At 40.9% G+C, this 27,932-nt stretch overlaps 1 protein-coding gene across 6 annotated transcripts; it reads right to left on the bottom strand.

Moving 5' to 3' along the window:
* Positions 1-748: 748 nt before the first annotated feature.
* brd4 (bromodomain containing 4) lies at positions 749-27,932 on the bottom strand. 6 transcript variants are annotated; one of them, XM_073494181.1, is made up of 19 exons: positions 27,867-27,932; positions 12,853-13,246; positions 11,646-11,783; positions 11,414-11,549; positions 10,964-11,304; positions 10,421-10,795; positions 10,196-10,324; positions 9,472-9,702; positions 9,150-9,379; positions 8,670-9,004; positions 8,437-8,532; positions 7,964-8,353; positions 6,550-7,350; positions 6,342-6,448; positions 6,092-6,245; positions 5,782-5,912; positions 5,420-5,625; positions 3,537-3,795; positions 749-3,296 (listed from the first exon to the last, which is right to left on the bottom strand). In XM_073494181.1, exons 2-19 carry the CDS (start codon positions 13,084-13,086, stop codon positions 3,228-3,230), a joined length of 4,362 nt encoding a protein of 1,453 aa, XP_073350282.1. In that variant the 5' UTR covers positions 13,087-13,246; positions 27,867-27,932; the 3' UTR covers positions 749-3,227. The 6 variants fall into 6 exon arrangements, with proteins under 6 accessions (XP_073350282.1, XP_073350283.1, XP_073350278.1 ...); XM_073494182.1 differs by having other exon boundaries at positions 6,092-6,242; XM_073494177.1 differs by lacking the exon at positions 27,867-27,932 and adding an exon at positions 21,393-22,000.

The raw sequence follows: 27,932 nt of genomic DNA, 5'->3' as shown, positions 1-27,932 counted from the left end.
TATTTATATCTTATCAACCTCAATTTACTCAAAATGGATGGTCAGCTTGATTGGGAGTTCAGAATTACAAGTGTTCACTGCCCTCTTGTGGTCACACCGGGGAACTGCAACATGAAATTGGTCAAGCTAACGTCAATGTGGATGTAATACAAATACTAGCACTTCCGGTGAGTTCTCTCAAAATAAAATGAACAAATCCACAGAAACGCTGTAGTGGTCTGTAGTCGAGAACAAACCGGATGTAAACGTTCTAAAGTTGCATTGACTCAAACTTGACTAATTCAATGTGACGTAGTTCCCACTGTGACCACAAGAGGGCAGTAAACATTCGTGGATGTGAACACACTGGTCAAACACACAGACACACACACACATGACCATATCACACTTGTTTTATATTTATAACTTGTCCCCAGAACGTACAACGATTATGGAAACAGCTTTATTAATACTACTATGACATGTTTATAGCATGCCTACTTTGCTTCATTTCATGTATTAATTTATTTTATTTTAATTTATTTCTGTTATATCGACTTATTCCTTTTTAATAATAATAACAACGATTATTTAGACAAATTATAATGCGTGTTAAATTGTATTTAGTGTTGCAGTTTGTTATTGTGACCGCTCCACCTGATTATTGTACCATTGCCTGTGGGTAGCAAACTTGTGTCTGAACTGCAGTTGAGAGCAAGTGCATGACAGTTCAAAGAGGCATTTCACATATAATAACACGGAGGCAAAATTTCGTTTATTTTTTATTTTCTATAAAAGAGATGAGTTTATTCAATGATCATAACAGACTGAATCAGAGACCTCGATAGACCACTCACATACCAAACGATAATCGAGGAAAATGTTTCAACAAAACCCCCAAAACAGAACAAATGTAACACAAAATAAAATACCTGAATAAAGCAAACTCTGGGCTGAGCTGCGGGTCAGCACATTCTCTTTAGAACTCATGGCACATTATGTCCAACAGTTATTGTGAAAAGGAAAAAAAAAAAGGCTAAAAAGGAATGAAGTTTTTTTTTTTACCCTTTCAAAACCAGTCTAATAAAAATTCTATACTCATATATGGTGGACTTCATAGGAATTAAAAAGGTGACTTAAACACAGAAACAAGTTCTCCTGAAGTACTATTTATCTGTTTATTCTCCTCATCAATAGAATGCTTATCTACATCGGGGAACATGCCTCCCTGCACCACACACTTAAAAAAAAAAAATTTAACAAAAACAATAAACACACACAGTCACACAGCCGTCCAAATTTACACAGTCACACTCACAGACCAGACTCAAATGCTAGTGTGGCAACGCTGAAACATTATCTACCTAAAATATGCTGATTGAACAAAATGAGAAAGTAGTTGTCAGGTGTGTACACTCATAGAAGTCCAGCTAAAACTAAATTTAAAACCCGAATATTGACAACGGGTAAAATATAAAACGCTGTCTTTTCCTTTTTTTATTATTTTTTTTACACAAACTCTTTCAAAAAATCTCCCTCCCCGTTCAAATATTACACCACCCAGTCCTGACTCGCCCCTTTCTAAACCCCCCTCAAAGTGTAATATAAGCCAACGAGAATTGCAATACAATACAGGCACTGGAGAAAAAACACCATAAGAGACAAGTGAAGAGGACGAGATGCATTCCGATTTCAACCCATCCCCGGTCCAAACAATGTCTCCGAGAACAGAATTATAAATCACATCCACTATTATCGAACAAGAACAAAGATAGAAATCAAAACTGTTTTTTCATCATTTTCCGTTTCTTAACTTTTGTAATTGTTTGCCGTTTTATTTCGTACTGTTGACAGTGTGCCCTCAGTGAATTAGAAGACAACTTGATGCAAGAGCTAACTTGGAGCTTCGTCCAGTCCATTTTTACTAACCTGATTCAAGTAACCGCTACAGAAAGGTGTTAAGTGTTTGTCTTATTCCCCTGACTATCTCCTTCCTGCTCCGAGCACTCTGCCTGTTGACATGTGATCAAAACCTTTAGGGTTCAATCAGAGGGGACAACAGGGGGCTCCTAATCTCCTCACATCTTAACTGATCCAGTAGTGTGACTGTTGTGAACAGGCCAATGATATGGACATTTTCCAACATTATGTCTCAAAGTGTAATACAAATAATGGTGCAACACTTGTAGTGAAATCATGTTCCAACTAAAGCTCAGAAACGGCCAGAACCTTTCCCTTCTTCTGCTCATCGTTCCTATCGTAGCTTTAAATGAAAAATGCAAGGCAGGATGAAAACTTCTGTCTTTGATATATACTTGCTGGAACTATGATAATGCATATATTCAGGGTTTTTTTTTTGTCATGAGCTACCTACCATGTTTTAGGACAATTAATTTAGCATAAATGATAATGGGGTTGTTTGGCATAGACATAGGTGGTGGAGTGTGTTGGTGTGAAGATTCAAAGACCTAAAGAGGAAAAAAAAGAAAGATCCAAAATAAACAGTTATTGTAGTATAAGAAAATACTTCTTTACAGTAGATACTAGATGATGAAAAAGAACTGCACAGCTCCTACTCCTGCTTGTAAATGTTATTGGTTTGTCCATGTGTGCAGGCCATAGAACATAATGGTCTGTTTAGGAAAGAGGTGTAAGGCAAACTGTACCTTCTCTGCTGAGAAATATACATGATTTACAGTATGGAAGTTGCCCCCCCGCCCCCGAACCATTTCATGTGTTCACTTACAACAAACAAAACAAAACATAAAGGACCAGTCTTCTTCACCACCTCAGACATCTGGCAGTTTCAAAACGCCTCTGCGCAGTCTGTCAGTACATTATCAGAGCATTTTCATAGATATTGGGATGTCTTTACACTTGCAGTTCATTGTTGCGCCCACGCACACTGTAAGAAGCAAGTGTGACAAAGGCAACTGTGCCAACAGGGGTCCTCTCTCTCCTGTTATGAGATTTCAGGCAGGCAAAGCCAAATTCCCAGGAAATGACATCCAGAACAATGAGACTATCCCCATGTGTTGAGTGTGTTCAGTCCACAGGGGCAAAGCGAGATGCGACTGCCCATCCAGCGTTTGTATTCAGTCTCCGAGGGCCCGTCGCATCTACATACTGTCCGTGTTCCTCTGTGGTGCACGGTCGCCAAATCTCTCTTTAGATGAAGTTTGCATCATCCAAGTTTTTTTTTCCTTTTTTTGTTTTTTTTTGCAGTTACGTTTCAGTTGCTTCCATCCTCAAAACAGGTTCTCCTCAAAGATAGCCATTAAGTCACTTTGGAAATTCATGTCAATAGTTGCTGCCATCTGGAGAGACAAAAGAACAATTAAGTATTTCCTTTACATTCATTACTCCCAAGAATCTTCAGCTTCTGGAAAACTGCAGCCACAAATGAACATATAATTATAACTTTTTATAGCTTCTGTTTGTGTTCAAATTGAGATTTAATCCACGGTGCACATACTTGACAATTTACTATTTGTATTACATGAAAATAGCATCCTTAACTCCATGAAAGTGAAGAGTGCTAAAGATAATTATCTCACCGCTTCTCGCCTCCGCCTCTCCTGCTCTCGGCGGCGTGCTAGCTCTCTCTGTTGGTCTAGTGGGTTTTGTGTGGCGGGCTGCGGCGGTGTGGGGGGCTGAGGAGGTGGCTGAATGGCAGCCGGCTGTGGCTGCGGCTGCGGCTCCTGCTGTTGCTGTTGCTGTTGTGAAGGAGCTTGGATGTGCTGCTGCTCCAGACGTCTGCGTGGCTCCTCATGCAACCTTCTGCTTGGCTCCATGATTTCCTCGTCATCTCGACCTCTGGAAAACATATAAAAAATATAAATAAATTGGCTGAGCTAAGTATAAAACTACAAGGCCAGAAAAACAAGATCACCTACAAAGATAAACAACATGAACAAGGATCCGTTTTAGCTCAAGGAAACAGGTAACTGGTTTCTAAACTTGGGGCATTTTAAGTGAAAAAGATCTAACAGTGGCGAGCAGAACTTTCTCAGGATGTAGGTCTCACTATTGTTTAATTCACAGCAGATTTTGAGTTTTGTTTTAACTACTTATAGTAAGTCTTTGGTGTGTCAGCAATGAAACAGCATTTTTTTAGGCAATGCTTTGCTTTACCCATTGCAGCCAATAATGTCTAAATAACACGACAGATAAAATGTTGGTAGCCAAAACACTCTTATGAACTAGAGTCTTGCATTTCTAAAATAAATTGTTAACGTCAACCTGAGCCTTTAAACCAGGTACTGTACATGAGGTTTATTATTTTGGAGTTCAATTATTACAATATCTTGACTGTCTGTGGCTTCATAAAAGAGTTGTGAAATAATATTAGCTTGACCTTTTCAGTTTAAGTTTAAGCAGGGTATTCAGGACATTATTACAACGACACTGTAAATATGTGCTCTGACTTGAACAAAAGTAGACGCCCATATTATAATTATACAATTATAATCTTCTCTGGTTCACATGCCAACATCTTAAAACAACCCTCCTACAGTCCTTATTCACACTTGATTCTAAGTGGCTGTTGTGGTCCTATGATACAGCCACTAGAGGGGATAATACATCACCTCAAATGGTTTCCTGTCATGTCATCAGGCAGCCCACCCAAATACATTTCTGTTTTTAACTCATCATTTAGTCTTAACATGCAAGGTCTTGCACCAAGATGTAAACAGCACCTAAAAATGTTATTAAACTGTTGAACAATCATAATCCAATATTGCTGGACATGAGGGCAGCTCCACAAACAATGAAAAATGAAGCAATAGTTGATTGACGTTTAGTACAAAGATCTGACAGATCTGGATTCACTCTGTGTCTGGTTTCAGGAGTCATATGAAGCCTGTGTAATATCTTACTTTGACAGGCTGAAAGAGATGCTAAGACAAAGGCTGGCATTCCAGGTCATTGGTTCTGTAGTGCCCAACCCAAGTGGCCAATCTGTTTATGATTTAGATCAGATTCCCACCTGCCTTCAACTTTGTCAGAGTTGCCCGCCTTGAGGCTGCAAGGTATCTTATAAGGCTGTTTTTGGTAATGAATTTAAACTGCATAATATCTACCAACAGAAACTCCATAGGAGCAAGTCCACCAGTGGACCCTTTTTACTTAGAATAAAGATTTGAACCTGTAGAAATTTCATGATCATGATAATGATAGGTAAGACCTTCCTGCCAGTAGAAGTGACAAGGCCTCTCAGATGAGTGGTTCTTGTTCTAAATTTACCTGGATTGCTTTAAAACTACACAAACATACAGTTTGTTTACAACATTATTCATTATTCTCATACCTAGTTTAGTGGAACAAATACACAACATATTAAAGATAGGTGACTCCTCAAAATACTCTTGTACCTCAGGTGGTAAACATTGCAGCTCTCTAGACATTTTGTCTCCAGTCATCTTATAGACAACCTTACCGTAGTTTGTCCTGCTCTCTGCGTAGTCTGTCTTTTTCTGCCTGCTCCGCTTGAGCTTTCAGGGCTTTCTCCCTCTCCTCTTTCTCCCGCGCAGCACGACGGAACTGCTCAAAACTGTCACTCGATGACTTTACTGCAGATAAGGGCGTAGATGTGGATTTCTGTGCCAAGCTGGCCCACGAGCCCATATTCTTCAGTTTCACATCCTGAAAAAACACACGCAGAGATGGCAAGATGAGCCACATTAATTGTCAATAATGATCCAATCAAACACATTGCAAGATACAATCCCATAAAGTTCATAGACAAAGAACTGAAAGAGGTGTATGAGATAATTTAAAAAAGTGATTTTTTACACCTACCTGTACCTTTTTGGGGGCAGTGGGTGCCTTTGACTCCTGCTTAAACTTATCCTTGTCTTGTAGAGAGGGGGGCGGCCCACTAGGCTCAGAGGAGCGGATGACCGGTCGCGAGCTATCCATGGACTTCACATCTGCTCAAAACAAGAGCAAGCACACACACACACACACACACACACACACACACACACACACACACACACACACACACACACACACACACACACACACACACACAGTCTCAATATCCTGTGCAGCTTCTTCTTCTGCATTGTAGCCAAAGAAAAGAAAAACAAGAAGTAATGGTACTCACTCTGTTGGCTGTGGCCAGGTTGAGAAGGCTTGATATCAGGATGTTTGTGATGGTCTGGTCTCATTGCAGGGTTAAATGGTTCTCCTCTCATCACTGGTGATGGAGGTAGTTTCTCCTCCTTTATCCCACCTTGGTTTGGAGGGGCTCTCTGCTGCTTCACAAGCATAAGGAAGTCAGACACATGCATGTGGAGACATAACGTCAGTGCTGCACTAAACCCCGCCATTATATTGTGTGCAGGTTTTCTCACCTTTTTGGGCTGCATGTTGTGAGGTGGAGACTGGTGAGACACAGGTGGGAACTGGGGAAGCTGTGGGGAATGCATCATGAGAGGGGAAGGGTTGTCCCTCATGTGACCTGTCAACATAAGGGAAGGGCATAAAACTTCTGCCTACATAATTAATTTGTACAGTTTTTGCTTCTACAATCCATTTTTTGTCCCATCTTCTCAGACCTACCCGTGTTGTAAGGGTCTGCCTTGGTTGGACGAGGGGAGGGCTGTTCTTGCTGCTGCTGGATGATCTGCTGTGCTTTGTTGGTGGGCATGGATATCTTGTGTTGTGATCCCTGGGACTGACCAGCAAGACCAGGACCCTGCTGGTAGTTCAGCTGCTGCTGTTGTGGCTGCTGTTGCTGCTGCTGAGTGTGCTGCATGTGGCGGGCCTGGTGTAGAGGCATCTGTTGGGTTGGAGCCTGATGTGATGAGGTTGACTGAGTCTGGGACTGGACAGGTAGCTGGGGAGGAGGCAGCGTGGTCTGAGAGGAGAGTTGAGATTGTCCCTGGACAGACTGCAGGAGAGAGTTCTGTCCTGGTTGTTGTTGTTGCTGCTGTTGCTGTTGCTGCTGCTGACGAGCCTGCGCCTGGAGCGACTGCATGGACTGCTGGGGCTGACGGGTTTGCTGGAACTGCTGCAGATACAACTGTACTTGGTTCAAAGGCGTTGTCGACCCTGGCTCTTCATCATCCTCCAGCAACATTTGTGGAGGCTGGGAAGACAGCAAGCCCTGGGGTGTGAGTGTTGGAGGGGACATGGGACGCTGATGCAGGGGCTGAGGAGGGTGAAGGATTTGCGATGGGAGCTGGTGTTGTGGTGGAGCAACTGACTGAGGCTGGAGCTGCTGCTGCTGCTGCTGCTGTTGTTGCTGCAGAGTTTGCTGCTGCTGAGGAGGTGCTGGCTGCTGCTGAGGAGGTTTGGGATGAAGAGGTGCTGCCTTGTGACTGGGTCGAGAAGGCTGCTGAGGCATGGAACTGTGCAAAGCTATGGATGCACAGTAACAAGAAAGGAACAAGAAATAAAACATGTAATTAATATGGATTTTTGGTCACAAAATTCTCTTACCATGAGTTAATTTTTGTGTCTGTGATCAATTACTTAAAAAAGAAAATAAAGCAGTAATTTGCAAAATTTGTTGATGCATTTTATAGTTATTTTGTGGGAACTGGTTAAAAAAAAAAATATGTTCCCCACTCCAACATGTAATTTGTCAATCAGTAAAAGACACTAGTGTATTAAAGATATTAGTGTGATGTGGTGTTGCAATTGTGTTCTTCTGAGTGAGAAGCACAAATGCAAAATAAAAATAAATAAAACAACAATCTCCATTCTTCAACAGCTGTCTCTCCTAAGTTCAAAAGGAAAGTTGTTAGTTGGAGTAAGATCAAAGTAGACAGACCATTTATAGGTGGTTAGGGTTATGATAAACTGATATAAATGGTATTTTTTTTATTCTGCTTTTGAAAACTGCATTGGGGCTTCTTGAATTTGTCCGAGCCATTATTCTTAGGGACTGTAATTACACCTGCAGAAATAAGTCCAAGTAGCCATTAGTACTGGACCTGTCAAATGTTTGGCAGCCTGCATAGAGTCTTACCTGGAGATGGGAGGATTGGATGCTGGTTGAGGAAGGGATGGGTCTCAGGGGACACTGGCCCAGCTGAATGAGCGTTGAGGTGTGGAGGTGCAGGTGAGGAGGAGTTGCCTGTGTGGTGGGACAGGTGCATGAGGGGCTGGCCGAAAGGCGGCAGGGACTCAAAGCTAGTCTCCAGTAACTGAGAAGATTCCAGAGCAGCTACAGGGGGAACAATGAAGCCTGCGGGAGATGGTTGATGCTGCTGCTGATGCTGCTTCAGCTGACTGTTGGATTGAAGGCTTGCAGCTTGGGAATGAAGCCCAGTTTGAGGAGGTCCACTCTGATTGTGTAGATGCATCTTCTTCCCCTCCTTTACAGACTGGCCCTTCTTCTTCTGCTGCTTTATCAATCCTAAAAAAGGAAAATAGACAAGGCACTTAATTTTTGTGTTTTGATTATGGGCATTTTAATGAGTCACATTTGCTGTAACTCACCTGTCCCTTCAGCTTCGCTATCTGTGCTGGAGCCACTGCTCTCTGAGGAGGATCCAGTCTTTTTGGATGCAGCCATTGACTCCACAGGCTTTTCAACTGTAAAACAATAACTATTTGTTCATGTAATTCCAGAATAACACATCAATTTCTAAATTTCACATTTCTAAATAAACTTAAAGAACCCCACACTCAGAGTGAGCAGTTCCCCTCACTGATTTGCTTGAGTTGCTTACCTGGAACCTTTTTCTTCTTCTTGTGGAGGCAGGAAGATACATATCTCTCCAGCTCACGCAGAGTGGAAGGTTTTAGCGTCTCAAAATCAATCTCGATTTCATCAGGGTTTGAGTTTTTGAGCGAGGGCTCTCTGGACTGGATGATATGCACTACACGGCCGAGCTTGTCCCCAGGAAGCTTGTTGATGTCCAAGCTTAGCTGCCTCTTCTCCTCGTACGTCATAGGCTTACACTTTTCCCCTGTAGCTGATGATCCAGCTGCCCCAAGGTCATCTTCAAGGCTGGGAACAGGCTGCAGGTTGGAGGGATGATTGTTTTTCATCCCTTCCTTTTTACTACAAAAAGGTAAAACACAAAATTGAGTAAGGGTAATACTGAACTGTGCAATGGCAAGCTGATGGCCAAAGAACATCTCATATCAAGGAGCTGCTCTAACCAACTCCCTTACATGGATAAAGTTTATACAAATTTAATACCCACCTAGGTTTCTTCTTGGAAACAACCTCTTTGTTGTTATTGTTACTGGTCTTGGTCTTCTTAGAGAGCTGCGAAACAGGTGTAGCATCCTGGATGTCATCTACAAGGCTAGGCATGCCTCCTTTTTTCTTATGCTTATCCTTTTTCTTCTCCTTCTTTTCCTTCTCTTTTCTCTTTGGTTTGCTGGCTTGTGGTTGGGACAAGGCAGCCAGCTGCTCATGGACAGCTTTCAACTGCATCAAGAGAAGAGACCAATTCTCAATAGAGGGTAAGAAGGCCTGGACAACAAATATGCAGACACCTTGAATCATTTCTGGTCACTGACCTGTTCTTGGAGCTCTGCCAGTCTCTGAGCTCTCTCCTCTTCAGAGTCATCTGTCGATGACTCAGACTCAGAGGATGAGTCACTTGAGCTGTCTGAAGACGAGGCGACAGGGGCCAAAGGAGGTTGAGGCTTAACAGGGGCAGGATGGTGAAGTGTAGGAACTGGGGAAGAAACCACAGGCTTGCTCTCCGGTTCATCTGGCATCTTAGCAAAGCGCATCTCAAAGACATCCTATGAAATGAAAAGAAACAACAACCTAAGCAAAACGTTTATGTTTGTAGGAATACGCTCTAAACACCATAACAAAGACAATTTTTGTGGCAAATGTGAACAGTCACACGATGTAATTGTAGCAGATTTTTCTCTTAAAGTGAATGCTCACAAGTTAGCTGACACCCCAGAGGATAATTGGTACTCCAGACCTATTTCCTGCACTACTCAAAAGGGCAGTTAATACCTGATAACATAACTACAAAACTTGGATCACAAACATTTTGATATTGACTATTACAATTTACACACTTTCAAATACTTTTATATCATAAGTATATCAATAATATAATTATGTGATATGGTCCATGCCTAACACCAGGGAAATAAACAAAATATCACAATGGCTGATATCATGGTTGATTCTTTTCAAGATCCATTTAAGTCTTCATTAATTAACTTCCTGCACTTTTTTAATCTAAGCAACATTATCTGCATGTTAGACTGTATTTACCTGCAGCTTGCGTGCCATGGCTACCACCTCGTGGTCTGGTGGATTATATTTGTAGCAGTTGGAAAACATTAATCGTACGTCAGCAGCAAACTCCTGGGGTTCCCGGTATTGCCTGTTCTCCAGCTTGGCCTAATAAACATACCAGGGATATAAATTACATGCCATGCCACAAATCTTTTCAATATCTTATGATAACTTTGATAAATTTAGCAGTCTTAAACACACCTTGATGCTGCTGAGGTCCATTGGATGTTTGATGATATCATGATAATCATGTAGTCCTAGTGCATCCACATCAACAGGTTGGTAGAATGGCCAGGCATAAGCAGCGTGTTTCTTGGACAGCATGTCCCTAACCAGACTAGCACAGTATCCCAGCTGATCTTGTGGTTTGGGGCTATGACCTCCACTTGGTCCCATCCCCATACCTATATGATGCTGGGAGTCTGGAGCATCTTTCTTCATCAGTTTTGTAGGCCTGGTACTCTCTCGCCTAGGTAGTGTCTTCCCAGATTTGGACTCTGCTGGTGAAGACTCACTCAGTTGGTCATTCGCTGTGGGCGTTGTAGTGTCTGCTTTCCTTTTCTGGCTCTTTCTTTGCTAAATAGAAGTAAACATAAAAAAAGCAGAGAAATTGGGCAAAAGGGCAAGGAAATAAGTGATTAAAATGAGATGTCAAAATGTATCCACACCTATCCAATGCTCCCAAGCATGGTCAAAAATGTGCCCACCTGCCAAAGCATATTTCCCTGTGTCAATCACACTCACTTTGGTCATAGTTATAGGGTTCTGCAGCATGGGGGCAGTGCTCTGGATGGATGCCGGGGGAAGGGAAGTCTGAGCAGGAGGAGGCACAGAAGTCATGATGGGAACTTGAGGAGCGCAGTCTGATTGGCTCAGGGAGTAGGGAGCGCCAAGCTGTGGCGCATGGCTGGATAACGTTGGGGGCACGTGGGACGGCAGGGCCTGCATCAAAGGCTGGGGAGGTAGTGAAGGCGGGCCCTGCACTGGTCCTCTGATCTGCGATGCTGCTGAGAGGTTTGACAGACCACGTGTTTGAGGAGTCGTGGACGAAGGATCAATGATGGCCCCTGGTTTCAAGTTCAAACCTTGATGAGAGAACAAGACACTTTAATATATATATCCCATCTCGCAGAGGCTAGGCTCCAAGAACATGTGTTGAGAGCAAAAAAATCGTTTAAGGGGTAAATTACATACCTCCTTCTCTTCGACCCCGGCCTCGTCCTTTTCCTGTCATGACAACAATCTCTGTTTCTTCCTGAGGCATTTCTGTGACCTTTTGGAGGAAAGCCTTCTCTAGAGCCTCAGCCATTAAGACTATGTCATCTCCAGGCTGCAGGGGGAGACAAACACTCTTAGCAAAAGTGGAGGCATATCAGAATATTTAGCACTTTATGGGTACAATGGCTTTAGTGTACAGATATGTTACCTTGTTATATATGTAGCAGTTGGTAAACATCGTGTTGAAGTCTTGGATACATTCTTGGGCATTCCAGTAGTAACTGTTCTCAAGCCTTTTCTTGATTGTTCCCATGTCCATAGGGTTTTTGATTATTGTGTAGTAGTCCTGAAAAGGTTGCATAAAAAATATATAAAAAGTGCAACGTAAGAAAAAAAAACTTGTCTCTCTCAATTAAGCAATACGTTTTGACAATCAATTTTAGAGAAATAGGAAAAAAAATAAAAATCTGTTTCACTTGTGTGATGTTCCTCTAATGACAAGCAAGGAAATAAAATACCATGGCCATTTACATGATGATTTGAACGATGACAGAGATATTTATCGACAATGTTTTAAACCATTTGCGCAGGCCAACATGTTGCTTCACAATTTTGGTATGTGCCCTCTTGTGTAGCTACAGGAAAAAAGTAAGCGAACGGTCATAGATGGTTAATGATCCAATGAGGTTGCTGCTTTAGGTTTCCAGATGGCATAGTGTCAGGCAACCATTTGGACATTTGATGTACAATATTATGTTTTGCTTGGATGAGTCAGAGAACAGCCTAATAGAGGCTTTAGCCAGCTCTTGGAGGAGCTGCTCTTAGTACTTATCCAGGCTCAGAAAAACAAGGCGAGGTAGCCCACATATGAAATGTTTTTTTTAATTAAATGATGAATAAGTTTTAGCTTATTTATCTTATTACTATACTCTTTTTCATTGCTATGGGCCTTCTTCTGAGCCTAAAATAAAGTTTGAATTTAATATCAAAATAAATATTTATGGTGTCAGCACTTTTCCAACAAAGACATCCTAAATATGTTGATGAATGACAATGCTTGTAAGGTGTTTTTCTTCTCTTCTTGAGCTTATGTCACAACCAAGACTGATCAGAGCACAAGATACCTGCATTGTGTTTTACAGCGTATAAAGTGTGTGAAAGTTGTTGTACAGCAATTAAAGTTATTATTGATATACTTCTGAAAGGAGTAATGAGCCCTGATACATGAGCTGTGAGTTAGTTTACTCATAGTAATAAAGATACATCATTAAAAATCTACCCATAACAAAACATACAGATGTACAGCTGGAATATATAGATGCAGATAACCCTGGTGGCAATTTTTAAGTGATGCCTAATTTGTCCATGAAAGTTTTAAGTACCATCACCCACACAGAGTCAAAGCTAGTACTCACAGGCAGGTTAAGTTTGATCGCATCAACTGGTGCATGAAAGGGCCAGGCGAACTGGTGCTTCCACAGGCCCTTCAACACCATCTTGAGCAGGTACTGCAGCTGATTGGTCTGGCGCTTTGGCCTGCTGGGATTGATGTACTCTGGGGGTGGGGGGTTGCCCGCTTGCTGGGCCTGCCCCTGGCTGCTGCTGCTGCTGCTGCCCGACATCTGCGCTGCATCCAGGCCGTCCCCCATTCTAACAGGGTTGGGCACGGGCTCGGGCCCCAGAGCGGGAGCTGGAGCTGGAGCAGGGGCAGGGGTAGTGGTGTTGGCAGGACACCAGTTCAGTCTTGGCCCCGGCACAGACTCCACTGACAGAGCACCACTGATCCCATTGCACTCCTCGCTGGACTCTCTGGAGAGAGGAAATATCATACTGTCATTAGTATGTCTATAAAAACAGTCTACAATAAAATTTCATGTCATTAACAAAATTTTATTGGAATCATTAATCAATCCATAGTAAAGTAGACCTCTGATACTAATTGTAATTGCACTGCAACAAGTAAAAGCATAATCATTCTCTTCCACTAAAGCAGCCACTGTACTGTCCACCCAGCTCTATTGGGGGAACAGTATTCTAATGGTATCAAGATTGAGTCTAAGCAGAAACTCATGTTTATCCATTTCTCACAGACCCAAGCCCTTTATTGATGGTTTGGGGATAAAACAAATGCATTGCAAATGCAAATGAATTATTCCCACATGGGTTTGAATAATAAAAACTTTGTCAAAACACTTATGGTGCCTTAAGTCATTTTTGCTATAAAGTGGTTAAAAAATGTACAATTTTTAAATAAATTTATAATAATATATAACAGGGACTAGTGTTGTTAAATAAATTTTAAATATGAATGTTAATTTCTTTCAAAAGAGTTGCATAATAAAAAAGTTACACACAAACAGATCCTGCACCATATTCAGAGGAGCTCAGGGATGGTTAAGACTTAGTTTTGGCTCTAGCATATGCATGTTGTGTGTGTGTGTGTGTGTGTGTGTGTGTGTGTGTGTGTGTGTGTGTGTGTGTGTGTGTGTGTGTGTGTGTGTGTGTGTGTGTGTGTGTGTGTGTGTGTGTGCTTTTAGTAGATCTTTGTCCTCCCACTCTGTCTCAGGACCTGGGAGTGTTTAGGGATGTGGGCGGACAGGGGTGGATGGAGGGTGGCGGGGAGTAAGCGTCATCTGGCAGATGAGGGACTGTGTGTTCCACTATGCAAGCGCTCAGTCCTACATTATGTCCTCCTAAGGCAGTCAGGGACATCACACTCACGATACACACAAAAGGCTGTTAAGACAACAACAAGGCCGAATAATAATCTCGAAATGCTTTACTAAAAATAGACGGCGGAACAACAATGATGTGGGAAAAAAGCACTGATCACAAGGTTGTATATTCAAGTCTCTAATAAAGACAAGTTAGTCTTCCTGTCTCACACACTGAAATCCTCCCCCACAACAGGGCCTTAAAGATAAACACACACCACTGTATAGATCTGTGACTAATCACATTCTTGATGAGTCACTCTCTAAGAATAAGGAAGCAGTTTGTACACCACATGATCACTGCCTTGGCCACCCCAAGGCACTCAAACGCAGTGGAGTATCTGACTAACTGACCAATATGTTGAATGACAACACGTGAAAAGAAACCGTACTAGTTGAACACAGATGGTATTTTTGTGGCTAGAAGCAAACAGACATAAATAACACAAAAATAAACAAGAACAGAACTTGTCTTGGCCCAAGGTACAAATATGCACATACGAGTCCATGGCTCATTTTCAGCTCAATACAGATTAACTAAAAAAATACTTCAAAGCTTTGCTGAACTGGCTTTACAAAGAGAATAAACACATATAAACAAATATAAACAAAATATCTTATCTAGACTAACCAGCTGTAGTCTAATGACCTTCAGTGACACCTGTAGTCTTGCAACTTTCAGCCTAACCAGCCATTCATGTCAGATGGAAAACCAGTCACACCATGCCTACATCACAAGCTATCAGTCAGTCAGTTTCCACCACACATATGAGGGGTGGACTATATGGAAACAATCTTTAAAAACTGCCATTGTCACTCAGTTCTCATATCTATAACATAATCCTGTGTGGGGAAAGGACAAGATGAACAAAAAAAATTTACAGATAACCACATGACCGCTGAGGTGCCCCCACTCTATTAACATTAAAAGTAAAATAAACAATTAAATTGTGACAGGCTGAATCACAGCAGGTGCTTTCTATCGACTGTCAAAGAAACATGTGCCACCACAAGCTGAGGATGTGCCCATTGGTACAACAGGCTTTAAACCGTAAGCAAATCACATCTTATCAATGTGACACAAAAGACATACAAAAAAAATGCTCTGGGTCATCATTAGATATCAAGCTATGTGCTTGTGGCTGAATCACAGTGGTCGAACCAATGAACGTCCTATGATGAGTTACTGGCAGCTATGCCCATGGTTTAGGTGTGTGAGAGAAGGGACTGTTCATTCAAAAACAACGAGATGAGAATTTCTTCTTTTAAAGGGCAAAGAAGGGCACTGAATGCTTTTCTTAATGAAAAAGATGTTTTTCACTGATCTAGCTTCAGAACACTGGTAGCACTTTCCTACTACGTCATATGGTATGTTGTAGTATGTTTTTTTAAAACTGATGCCCTTTTCCAAACAGTTTACAGGGGCAAGTTTCCAAATGGTTCTGTGTAACAAACATGTGGAGCATCAGGTTACACAAAAATAGCCGTCCTAGCAAAACTAGAATGACAACATTTGGGCAAATCATCAGTAAAACTGACAGAAGATGACCTTAGATAACCTGCTTTCACTGTCAACATGACAAGCTTGTCATGAGAACTGTAAAAAAGAGGGTTTAGTTAATTATTTCCATCAATATGCTTAAACAATTGTAATTTTTTAAATTTAATTATCCAGTATCTTTTAAATTGTTATAAAGAAGATAAGTGTTAATTTGTAAGTTATTTTAAGAATTTCAAGAAGTTTAATGGTGATGAATGAAATGCGATGAGAGAGCAAATTACTTTAATTAGGTAGAAGATTAATAGTATATGTCCTTTTCTCACAAAAAACCAATATGAGGAATATCTCTAAGCAAAAATGTAGGAGTAAGGTAGGCATTCCATAATTTGATAAAGGCAACAATGCAGATCTGCATGTCTTGATCCTCTGACTCTCATATTGCCTTATTTATGTTTTTTTTTAACTTTGTCAACTACAAAGAGCCTTTTGTGAAAATTACAACATGAATGTGAGGGATACTGCGGGATCAAGATAATAAATCATACACAAATGATGTATTCTGCCCAAAAACTGCTACAAGTAAACTGACAAAAAGAAGACCTTCAGATCCTCTGAGCAGTGCTAATACTGAGACGTCTTGGAATGTAATAGGATATCTCCATTGTGAAGTTGTATTCTTTCAGTTGCCATCCCTCATCACTGCTACTGAATGGAAGGATTCTGACTTAATGGCAAAAGCTGGATGGAAAATGTTTGGGGAAATATTTTGTACAACTGAATCATGTACTGAATCAAATAATCAAAAAAGCAGTATTTAACAGAAACACAAGCAGTGACATTACAGATGAGTAGGGGAACTAAACAGACATTTACCACACCGGAACCAGTACTATAAGAAGTCCTCCACAAGGACAAATTCAAAGGAGATAGCCGCAATATGAGCGTGGTCCAGCTTGGCTCCAGTTCTGCATGAAGCCAAGTCTCATCGCACACAGACACACACAAACTGCCAGATGGTCCTCAACAGCTCATTAACATCAGTGACAAGAACACTCACAGCGAGAGTCACTGACATTACAGCACTGCAACAACGACAAGTGTAAACAAACTTCTGGGAACACAGAGGCAGATGCAATAAATGAGGGTGCATAAACGACACCTCTTGTAGGAGTCAAGCATTTGAAGTACATGCATTGACCTAAAGAGGCAATACTTCCAACACGCATGAACAGACATGAAAGCTCTGGTCCAACTTATCAAGACAATTGTGATCTGCATGTTCATGTTCTGCTATTCATCCATCCATCCATCGAAAAGGCGCTATGAAGAAAATTGCAAGACAACCCAACTTTGGCTGTCATTAAAAGGAAGACAGGTTTTAGCAATCAGGTTGCATAGTTCAATCACATTGTAACATGTTGACTTATCAGGAGCACGTGTTACTTCAATGATGAATTATGGCACTTGGACCACCTGGGCCTTCTACAGTATGTTCACTTGACAAATACCAGTTTTGTGAGAATCTCTTTAGAGAAATGCCAGCCATTTCTGAAGAGCAAAGAGATACTCTCTTTGAAAGTATTGTGTTATAACTCACTAAAACAAAAAATATCTGATTACAGATGGAGTTAGGGAAGTTGACCTTTTACCATTACTATATTTCTGTATGACTACATTTGCATCATCAGGTTATTTGGTCTTTGTACGGAAACACAAAATGTATTCCTGATCTCAAGTAGTAGAACAGTGTGCAGGAGTTTTATAGAATGATTTTTTCAAGTACGTGATCATTTTGCTCTGTGTAAATTCAAATATTAAAACAGTACAACAAATAATGAAACAATATTTGGAAAGGGAACCTGCCTTTTTTGTTTTTATAATAAACACTAATGAATGTATTAGCAACTTAAGTAAAAATTCAGTTTGTCTCTTCTTTTTTTGTCAAAATAGTTGATTATATCACTGATTATACAAAACATTAATGACATTAAACCATCCCTAGTTCTAAAATGTACAGAAAGAGGAATGCAACTAACAATTATTATCATTATTGATCAATAACACCATTTTTTTAAAATTTGTGTTAATTGTTTAGTCTACAAAATTATTTGACAATCAACTTACTGATTTACTTATTGTTAGATAGTTATAGACACAATATGTTCAATGCAAGACTAAAACCAGGCATATTGCTTTTTGGCCAGTTAGTGATATTCAGAAATTCAAACTTGAATCCCCAATATATAATGGCTGCCAAGAAAGCATGACAATGGGAGCAGGCCCTTTTAGGTGCAGGGACTATGGCAGTGGAGTCAAGAACATTCTTTCACTCAAGATCACTATTTCATAGCTATTTGTCACATTTAAGCTAAATAATAATTTTGTTATGAAAATCACCACATATATATGAATTCCAATACCATTAACATTACACTACTCTGAAAATGGTATTGCAGATTTGTAAACATAATATTTTTATGAGTAATACTTGACTTACAACCAATCAATATGATAAATTAGCATAAACCACTCTCTCTCTCTCTCTCTCTCTCTAGAGCAACATTGGCATGTGAGACTAATCAAGTCTGGAGAATCCCAAACAGAGGTCAATCAAGAGGTCCACTTCCTGTTACTGCATGTCCTTCATTGCTCTCAGCTCTGGAATAACAGTTGACCTTCGACCTGGGCATACATCACTGCAGACTGCTGTGGAATGTTTTCTGGGGAGGAAGTGGCTCTGGTTACTGGGGTGGGGGAAGCACATCCCACACCAGAAAATCTGGTTCTGTATGCATCATCACAGTGACTGTCCTACATGTGAAGTGAGAGAAACAGCAAAACATAACAGCAAGATGTCTGCATCCCCCATGAAAGTAAACTATTAATCATTCATGTATGGGGGTGGTGGTCGATTTCAGGCAAAACTGTAGGCCTGCAGATTCCACTTGAGGCCCTCACTAAGTGTCAGAATGATGGCCTGTGTTTTTCCTGAAAGCAAAGGAATAAATTATTAATGAAACCATAGTGACAAGGCCAAGCACACCACTCCCTGCATATTCACCAGTCTTTTCACTCTTTCATAAAAAACACCTTTACTCTTATGCTACTGTGTCTACCAATACTCAACAATACATTGATTCCAATGATGTTCTTATTTGTTGGTGTCTTTGCAGCCATGTATTACATGTTTCTATTTTAGGTTTTCCTGTAGATTGACAAATCGATGACTGAGGAACATCCCATTACATTTTTGTTTTATGATCTCTTCTGGGCTGTGCAGTTGCCGATCACATAAACTGGCTATCAGACCAGCTGGTCTACAGTCATCTTGTTCAAGAAGTTCACACTAAATTTAATTAACTACACTTTACATGTATCCTACTACTATAATACATAAAATCTTTAAAAAAAAATTGTGTTTTCTTATAAGTGCTGGTTGAAAAGACACGTTTGATGTCAGGGTGAATAATCTCACATAGGCCAAAAAAGACACTTTTTTGATGTTGTTTTTGCAAAAACATTCATTAGCCAAATTGTTTCAAGTTTCTATAATGATAAGAGACTACTGGCAGGGGAGGATAAATACTCTGCAACCTTGCTGCAGATGTAGAAAGTCTCTCGAGAAAAGTTGTTGCGCCCAAGACAGGAGCTGGAAAAGGCGGTGTTCATGGAATCAGTTGGCCTGGACATTAAACAACTTAACCCTGCCAGCTCCCTCTTACAAAGTCTGTGCAATGTCCGATTGAGACCATGTGTGAATAGAGCAGGTAAATGTTCGGCGAATTCACAGTTGGCAAGGCAGCATATTGATGACATTGCACGGAGTGTAGCTACTTCGTACACTTTTTTTTGCTTGCTTGTATATTGCTTTCCACTCTTTTGTTGATATCGCAGATACATCCAAATACACATAGTATTTGACATGGACAATCTCCTGGTGTGGGCTATGTGTGATAAGGCAAAAAAAAACAAACTATGAGCAATAGTTAGCCACAGACCTTATAAGCTGCCATCTTTGGTAAGTGGAGAAACGTACTAACATCAAGATGGTGGGCATGCACAGAAAGAACGCAGCCGGAAGAAAAAACAGGTTATTATCGTTTACATGGGACAAGGTCTTAACTTCCCCTCTGCAACAGATTAAAATTTTGTTCTGATTGAGGTGTATATATGGAGCATGTTTTTTCTATTGGGCTTTTAAACCAATTGAAATCAGAATATTAGGCTCTATGTAAATACAGCTTCTGTGTCCAGGCATGTTATGCTCTCTAATAAAGCAACAAATGCAATTCATCTTTTGAATATTTTCCATTTACTTTCTGAATAATCACAGGCTGTGTTTGAGTAGCAGTTTACTAAAACCACTAAACAAGTACGTGAATAAAGCTTTAATCAAGGCAATTCATTAATTAAGTGCCTGATGATCTGATAAGGCTAAGGTTAAGCTTAAAATGTGCATTCCTACTTAAGGACACTGTGCAACTTCTTGCCTTCTCCATTCAAAACCAATTATGCATCTGCTAACATCCAAGTGCTGTGTCCCAAACTACTATTAATGTAATTTTTAATTAAAAGAGAATATTATCAGCAATGTTACGATTCCATCTAAATCATCCACAGTTGCGCCATTTTGGAAAACACTTAGCATTACTGTACATGAATCATAAACAACACTATAAAAAGTACAATGATAGGCTTCCAGAATGTCTCAGAACTGTACAGTGTGGGTCTGAATACTGCCAGTGGACACCAGTAATATTCCAAGACAAATTAAATATGTAGCCAATTCAATTATTCAAACTTTTAGACCTTGTATCATGTGCAATTGGTCTGTTGCTTGTCTTGAGAACCTCTGAAACTCTGCTACTCTCTGAAAAACAAATGTTCCTGTGGTTTCTATGGTAACACTCCACTTCCACTTCTTGGCCTACGTACTGTATTTGTATTCTCAATGGTTCCAGATCCTAGTTTTGAATGCTTACCAATTCAATAATAACCACCTATGACCTGTGCTACTTCAGTGTTTAGAGCCAAACGCAAGAGAAGTACAACTGGGGTCCAACAGCATTGTTTACATCGGCCCTATGTATATATTTATAAGCAAGAAATTATAAAAATCAAACAATATTCGTTGTCTCCAATCATTCATCACAAGGTGACAAAATTAAAGAAGTTCTGCTAGTATTGATTGCAAGCACCAACTGTATGACTCAGTGCATGAGCACACAATTGACTCAAACAGACTAACCATGAGTCAAGCACATTATACCAGGAAAAGCCCAGAGTCATGCCAGCTCTCTCAGGCTCAACGTCCAGCTGGTTAGGATAAGCAAGCCAAACTCTGCCAGGAATCAGGAGACATTTCTACTACTGCCACACACACACACACACACACACACACAAAACCCCCTTCTTCCTCTGAAGTCCCCCTTCCCCCACACCCCCCTCTCCCATCAGGAGGTAGGTTCATGGCTTCTTAATGAAATCTGGATAACAATATAATTCTTGACACAACACAGAACAAAATCTAAATTGGATTGTTGTGCTGGGCCCTGTAAAACTAGAGATAGTGCTACCCACATGGTAGTCCCAAGATCCATTACTGCAGGCTGTCTTTAAATTAACTTTCTCCACAGATTTTAACTATGTATTTAGATTGATGATATTCAAATTGTAAAGACTGATGTGACTTTTTTCAATATCTGCAAACTTAGCACTGTACCTAAGTAGACAATATTACCTTTTCACAGAGACTGAATGTGCAATTTTTTCCAGAAGGGCATCCAGTTTTTGAAAATCCAGCAAATCGTTTGACTTGGCATGCATCTTGTAATCCATTTATGAACTCCACTAAACAGAAAAAGAAACCGAAAACAGAAAAAAAGGGTACAAAAAAATTATGTAGAAGTTTGTTCTTCCTCCTCTCTCAACCAAAACACAGGAGGGATTTAATCTTCAGGCTCCAGTATGTATCTTTAAATCCCAAAAAACACAGTGAGTAATCCTTAGTGTAGTCCAAGCTGAGTTTGAGGGTGGCTGTTCTACAAAAAAGACCCCAGCCTGGAAACAGTGGGTCCAGGCAGGGAGGAAAGGCTGAGGAAGCCTACAGCCGGCAGGCTGTGTTAGCTGTGTGAACCGGTCCTCTCTCTACCCCATCCCCCTCTCAGCAGTACAACGGCCCAGTTGCCACAGGCTCTTCGCTCCATTGTGTGTCCTCTCCAGGGCCTCCCCAACTTAAATGGAGACAAGCCACAAGCAAGAGGTGTACAAGGAGGAGAGGGGAAGGCGAGAGAGGGGAGAGAGGGATCCGATAAGATCCAGGAGGAGCACTTTATTCCTCTAGCTCGCTCTCTCACCCTCTCTCCAGCACAGGCAGAGCAGCATGCAGTTACTCAACAGTAAAAATGGCTCTGCTGCTTCCTCATTCAGGGGAGCCTCAGCCCACACACCCTCCCTCCCTCTCTCTCTCTCTCTCCTACGCGCTTGCTCATTCCACCCCTCCCCTCTTTTCCCATCAATAGCTTGAGGTTCTTGCTCTCTCCTCTCTCTCTGTTACACCTTTAACACCCCACCCCCTTCCTGTCTATTCCTCCGTCCATCTCATCATGCCCCACCCCCACTCGCTCTCTTCCCTCAGAGTGATCTTGAATATGCCTTCCCCCACCAATTTAAGGACTCCCTTATCTGCACTCCATCCTCTCCTCATATACCACTTGGATTAATTTTGTTGCTAGACTACTCAAATGCAAAATAAGCTTCAGTGAAACAAATACTTTTTGGGAAACTTTTGAAACTTACATCAGGTGAAGTAAAATGTGTGTTTCCTGTGGCCAATGTGCATGAAGGCAGGGACTGCACATTGTACAGCTCATGGCAGTGTAATAGTTAAAGTGAGGCAATGAAAGAAAACTGAAGTGATCGTAGAAAGCAACGGAGAGTGTGACAGAAAGTGTGCAAAAGAGTGAGACCATCCATTGAGCCTTCCTGTAGCAGAGCAGCCTCTCGTAAGGATGTTGATGACTCTACAGTGACCACACTGCACTGGTGGCAGGAAGTACATACTGTTTTGAATCAGATTGAACTGTACTTTAACTGAATTATTTCTGATAATCTGCTTTGGATATGACTGTGGCCATATACTTTTAGCTCAGTCAGATCATATGAACAATTCACATATATAAAAATTTTGTTCTTAGTTGGCCAGGTAAATACAGAAGAGCTGGTAAATGCTGCCTCATTATACAAGCATAATGTCAATAAAAGGGCCAAAAGGAAGAGGGATCTCTCTGCATAATGAGGTTAGAATGAGGGAACATATGTAGCTACCATGCAGGAATCACAAGTCAAGATACAATCTCATGAGACATATGTGACATACATAGGCCCTGTTTACTCTGCACCAATCATCCAACCTGCCTGACAATGCTGCATCTTAACCCTGCAAAAGTAGCACTAGACTTTCAACATCCCGCTTATGTCCCAACAGATAGAAATACTTGGGCAAGTGAGAGGTGACTGTTTGAATGCGAGTGGATATTTCTGACATTTTAAGACTTCATGCAAACCATTTAGGCTAACTGACTACTGACCTCTAACCTCTCGATCAATCTTAAGTCTCATGTGAATGCAAACACGCACACACCCACATAGTTTCAAAATAAGTCAGATGTCACAACCACAAGATATCAAGCAAGTAAAGAGCCACCCTGTGCAGTGTACACTTGTCAGGTGACTGGTGAGTGCAATGCATAATGTCTGTTTTACCAAATGAAACAAGCAGCAGCTCATCTGTGCTGTAGCCAGACAGTGCCCTCACAGACCCACTTCCCTGTCCACGTGCCATATGCACCATTCCGAAAGACAATACAGCAGCTGCCAGAGTGACAAAGCTCCAACCTACAGCAATTCAGAAGAGGCCAAACCGATGGCCCTGTCACTGGAAGGGTGGGGAGAGATCGTATTCAGAGACAGGGAAGGAGGGCGGGAGGGATGATAGAAAGAGAAGGGGTAAAGCAAAGGAGAGGGTTGCATATAGACTGGGGGTTGGGTCAGACGGAGAGGCAGCAGTGCACACAGAGATGAGAATATCTGAGAAAGTCTGAGGACACTTCCATTAATCATTAGAGCACCGGAGTAGCTGAAATCTACAGGGACCTAGAGTGGAGAAAACAAGGAACAGGCAATTTGCCAACTTGACATGGTATAGTATGCACTGGTGTATATTCAGCTATGTGTTAGAAACAACAATAGAAAGAAGACGGGTGGTGTGGTGAAAGCGCTGCTTGGTAATATTAATTACCAAGGCATTAATTGACTATAACAATAATTATGTAATTATAAAATCTTGCTTTTTACACCCAGAAAATCTCTTATGATTGACACACTGGAAACCACAATCTATGCATTTCTCACATCTCTTCTTCACTACAGAAATATGACGACATGACTTGTATATTTTCTAAGCTACAGCTAGTGCAAAACAACAGCCAGTCTTCTTATTAGATCCAGGATGATGATACGTCACGCCAGTTTAAAAAGGGGCACTCCACTGATTTTACAGATGAGGTATGGCTTACTTAATTCAAGGAGCACTACTCAGCCTATGAAATTAGTTGTATCACATCTTCTGTGGTTCTAATGGGAGCTGTCAAAAGTTTGAAGAAATAAAACACTGATGTTATCATTATACTAAGCCCATAATAGACACTAAATTATACTAGGCTTCAAATTATTTCAGCCTCCGCTGCTTTGATTTTGACCATTCATTTTAAGCTGTTACTTTTGTGTCTTCCAACTTCATGGAAGTTCTCCTAAGAGCATCTTCAAACTTATTACCTAGAAATTTAGGTGTGAAGCATATCTGAGCCTTGTCCCTAGATAGTGACCTTTCAACTTTTTTTTTCTGTCGAAGACATATGTAGACCCGTAGCAATCCAGAAATGTATTTTAGACTCCTTAGTACATTCACAATTACCCAATTTCAACCCACGAGGCTAGGCAAGGGCAAAATGACAGAACTTTTGGAATGGAAATAAAGTTTTAAAACTTGCAGCTACAACCTTAATATTAGATCTGACCAGTATAACAAAACTGCATTAGACTTTTAAACTTAGTACATCTAGCAACTCTCTTGCCTAATCTGGCAAATTGGACAGCAATCGTCAACTTTGATGCTGAGCATGCTGTACAAAGATTGCTGTCAGCAGGGCAGACAGCACATCAGGTGCAATTAAGATTTGAATTGGTATGGTTTCATTGGGTTTTTAGATGCAAAACATCTGCTATAGCCTGTCCTTTCACTGTTTCACTTACACATTCACAAAAAACAATCTGTATAGGGCCAACTAAAAACTGACTTTGGACGAGTCGATTTCTGGCCCACCTGGCAGACCAGGCAGGTAAAAAAAACAAAACATTAATCTTGAACCTAGAAATATGAAATAGGTCACTTATAGTGATGAACCTACATAGAATAATCACCCAAATCTGCAGCATCCCTTGACTTTATGGAGCTTAACAGCAGGTTCCAACTCATTGTTTAGCAGTCCGACAGGGAGCTTAATGGTTTTGCTTTACTCTCACAGCATCGTTTTTAGCCACAGTGGACACCATTTTCAAAGAAAAAACTCCAAAAACCCACTGAACACTACCTGCTTAGTCAGCACCAAACAGCAGACTAACAGAGTTAGCAACTAGCTAAGATACTACATATATACATGTATTCAACTAATATCTAAATATTGCTGTAAGAGACAAGTCTTATCTCATGCAGCCTCACAGTGCTGAACAGAGGGGCAGTTAGGATGCAATCAAGTCCCGATCTAATAAACTGGCTGCTGAGTATTAAGGCTGTAATGTATTTTTTTTTTTTTAGATACTCTGTGATCATTTCTACACATGGGAGTGATGCTTACTGAGAAATTTGACAATACAAGAATGAAACTGCTGCTTTGGGATCATAAAAGTTGCGATAAATAAGAGACCATTTCTTCTGAAATGGGTTCAAAATCCTTGTGTGAATATGCTGTCATTAGTCAGCCATATATGTGATAGATAACTGACCTTACATGGTTAATACTTAGATTTATATTTAAAATTAGATGGAAGACAGACAAGTAAATGACAGACAAGTTAACTGTTTCTTAAAGTCACAATTAGGTAAAAGCTTAAAAGAAAAGTAATGAAGAGCATAAACCAGTGCTTGGTGTTAGATGGGGTGCTTCTATTGGCATTAATATGAAAAAAATAAAAAGGTATTACTTGAAAAAGCAATATATATATTATTTGGTCATCAGAAAATGAAAAAAGGCCAATATTGTTTATACCCAACATACAGTATGACAAAGACGCAAATGATTCAGAAGTGACAAATGAAGCACATACACTCACACATTGTAATAGATTTTGTTTGCTCGCTCATTTGTTCCCTGACCACACACTCCTTTTCATTCAGAGGTCATTCACAACTAGGCCAAGGATGGTGTTACCATGGCAACTAAACCAGAGAGAACAGAACTTAAAAAAAAAGAGAAAAAAGAGGAATTTAAAAAAATAAGGGAAAAAAAGAGAAAGGGGCGAGAAAAAGTGTCTTCTTTTGCATAGGACGTGATAACAACCAAAATTACAGCCAGACCTAAGTTAGACCTAAGTCTGCAGATTATGCAGCACACATGTGCATTCTCCTGGCTTGAAATCTTTAGGACCCCTGAAATTTTCTGGGCGGATATCAGATGCAAATGTAAAACCAGCTATCAAACATACTTGTATTTTGATATATGTGATTTGTAGTTCTGCTATGTGCTCAAAACCTACCTGGTATCTGCACCCACTTTGACCCAGTCCTTATTTACAAACTCAAGGTGCAGTTGATCAATTTCAAGTAGGAAAATTAATTTGCATTAATGCAATTAGTAGGTCATCCCTCTGAGCTTGTTTGATTAACTGTTTACTTGGTAGCTGCATGCCCTTTGACCCAATTTGTTCTCTTTATTTACTCACACTGTGTAGACAGTGATAACACTTTTATACCTAACCAGTGACACACAAAACTTGATCACAAAACTAACCCATGGCTTTCATTCATTCTTAATATGCTGGTTTGAGTAACAGACTGAGAAAAATCTTGTTAACGGAAGATGGCAAAGCAGAAGCATAGATAACTGGTAACAGTAGGGCAAGAGCTTTCTCTGCCTTGGTTTTTGTACACCTTTGGGCAAAGAAGTCTATCCAAACAGGCAGTGACTGCTGACAGGCTAGTGTCTGTCATTAGACACATCCGTATGTTGTTACACATTGGGCCTCCAGCTATTACAGTCATGGCCAACCATTAAAAAACACGTTCACGCCTGCAGATTTGAGGATTCCTCTTACAAGGAAAGCAGGGACAGTGTGCTAAGTAACGGGCCTTTGCATGAGTAATCTGTTTGAACACACCAGTCGGCTGAATGCCACTGCTTTGTGTCTCATGCTCAACCATATACACACCACAGACCCAAAGACATCTTTCTGAGATAGGGACCATAACTAGATGTGGTGAATAAAACGACAAATTGTAAAGTAATGACTGCTGGCGACCGACCATCGATGAGAAGCCAAGATCCTGACGTTAGGCCACAGGGCATAGATTATTGCCCGGGTTTCGTAATGGACGTCAGCTCTATGCACAGCAGAACTGAAAGCGAACGAAGATAAAGATATAATGTTCCAGATACCATGGCAGCCAGTTTTGGAAAATGAACATTGGGCTACAGTGCTATTTTGTGTTATCTGCTCCATTGACTGCATTCTCATCAAATAGCCTCAGTCTGAGTGTGCGCCATCATCACCGTGACGGCGTCACCGTCTCCCACAACACAAGACAGTCGACGAGCAAACTAGCAATAGATGCCCAACACCGTGGTCGTAGCAGCATTTGTTGGACTACATATAGCGCGATTGTGGCCAACAGTGGGTGAGACAGGCAAGGGATGTCATACAGACACACAATGTAGGTGCGGTTATTGTGTCTTTTGATAGACAACTGCCAACTAGCTTTAGCTAGCAAGCTAGTTAGCTAGAACAGGCCGCCGTGCAAGTGAACGGTCTCAGTGGGCGCCGGGCATCAGCGCTACAACTTAAGCCTTTACACTGCTGTTACCATGTCTCCTGCTGTCTACTCATTCGGTTTACTGAGACAACATGACTGGTAGAATAATGTTGAAACAACGGCGTTTACCTGGGTTTATCAGGTTGCCAGGGCGCGCGGGATCTTTCTCTCCGAGGATCCTGAACACCTCTCGTT

The sequence above is a fragment of the Pagrus major genome, chromosome 23, assembly GCF_040436345.1.
Source record: "Pagrus major chromosome 23, Pma_NU_1.0".
In the NCBI taxonomy this organism is placed as follows: domain Eukaryota; kingdom Metazoa; phylum Chordata; class Actinopteri; order Spariformes; family Sparidae; genus Pagrus; species Pagrus major.
This window is presented reverse-complemented; position numbering and strand designations above follow the sequence as displayed.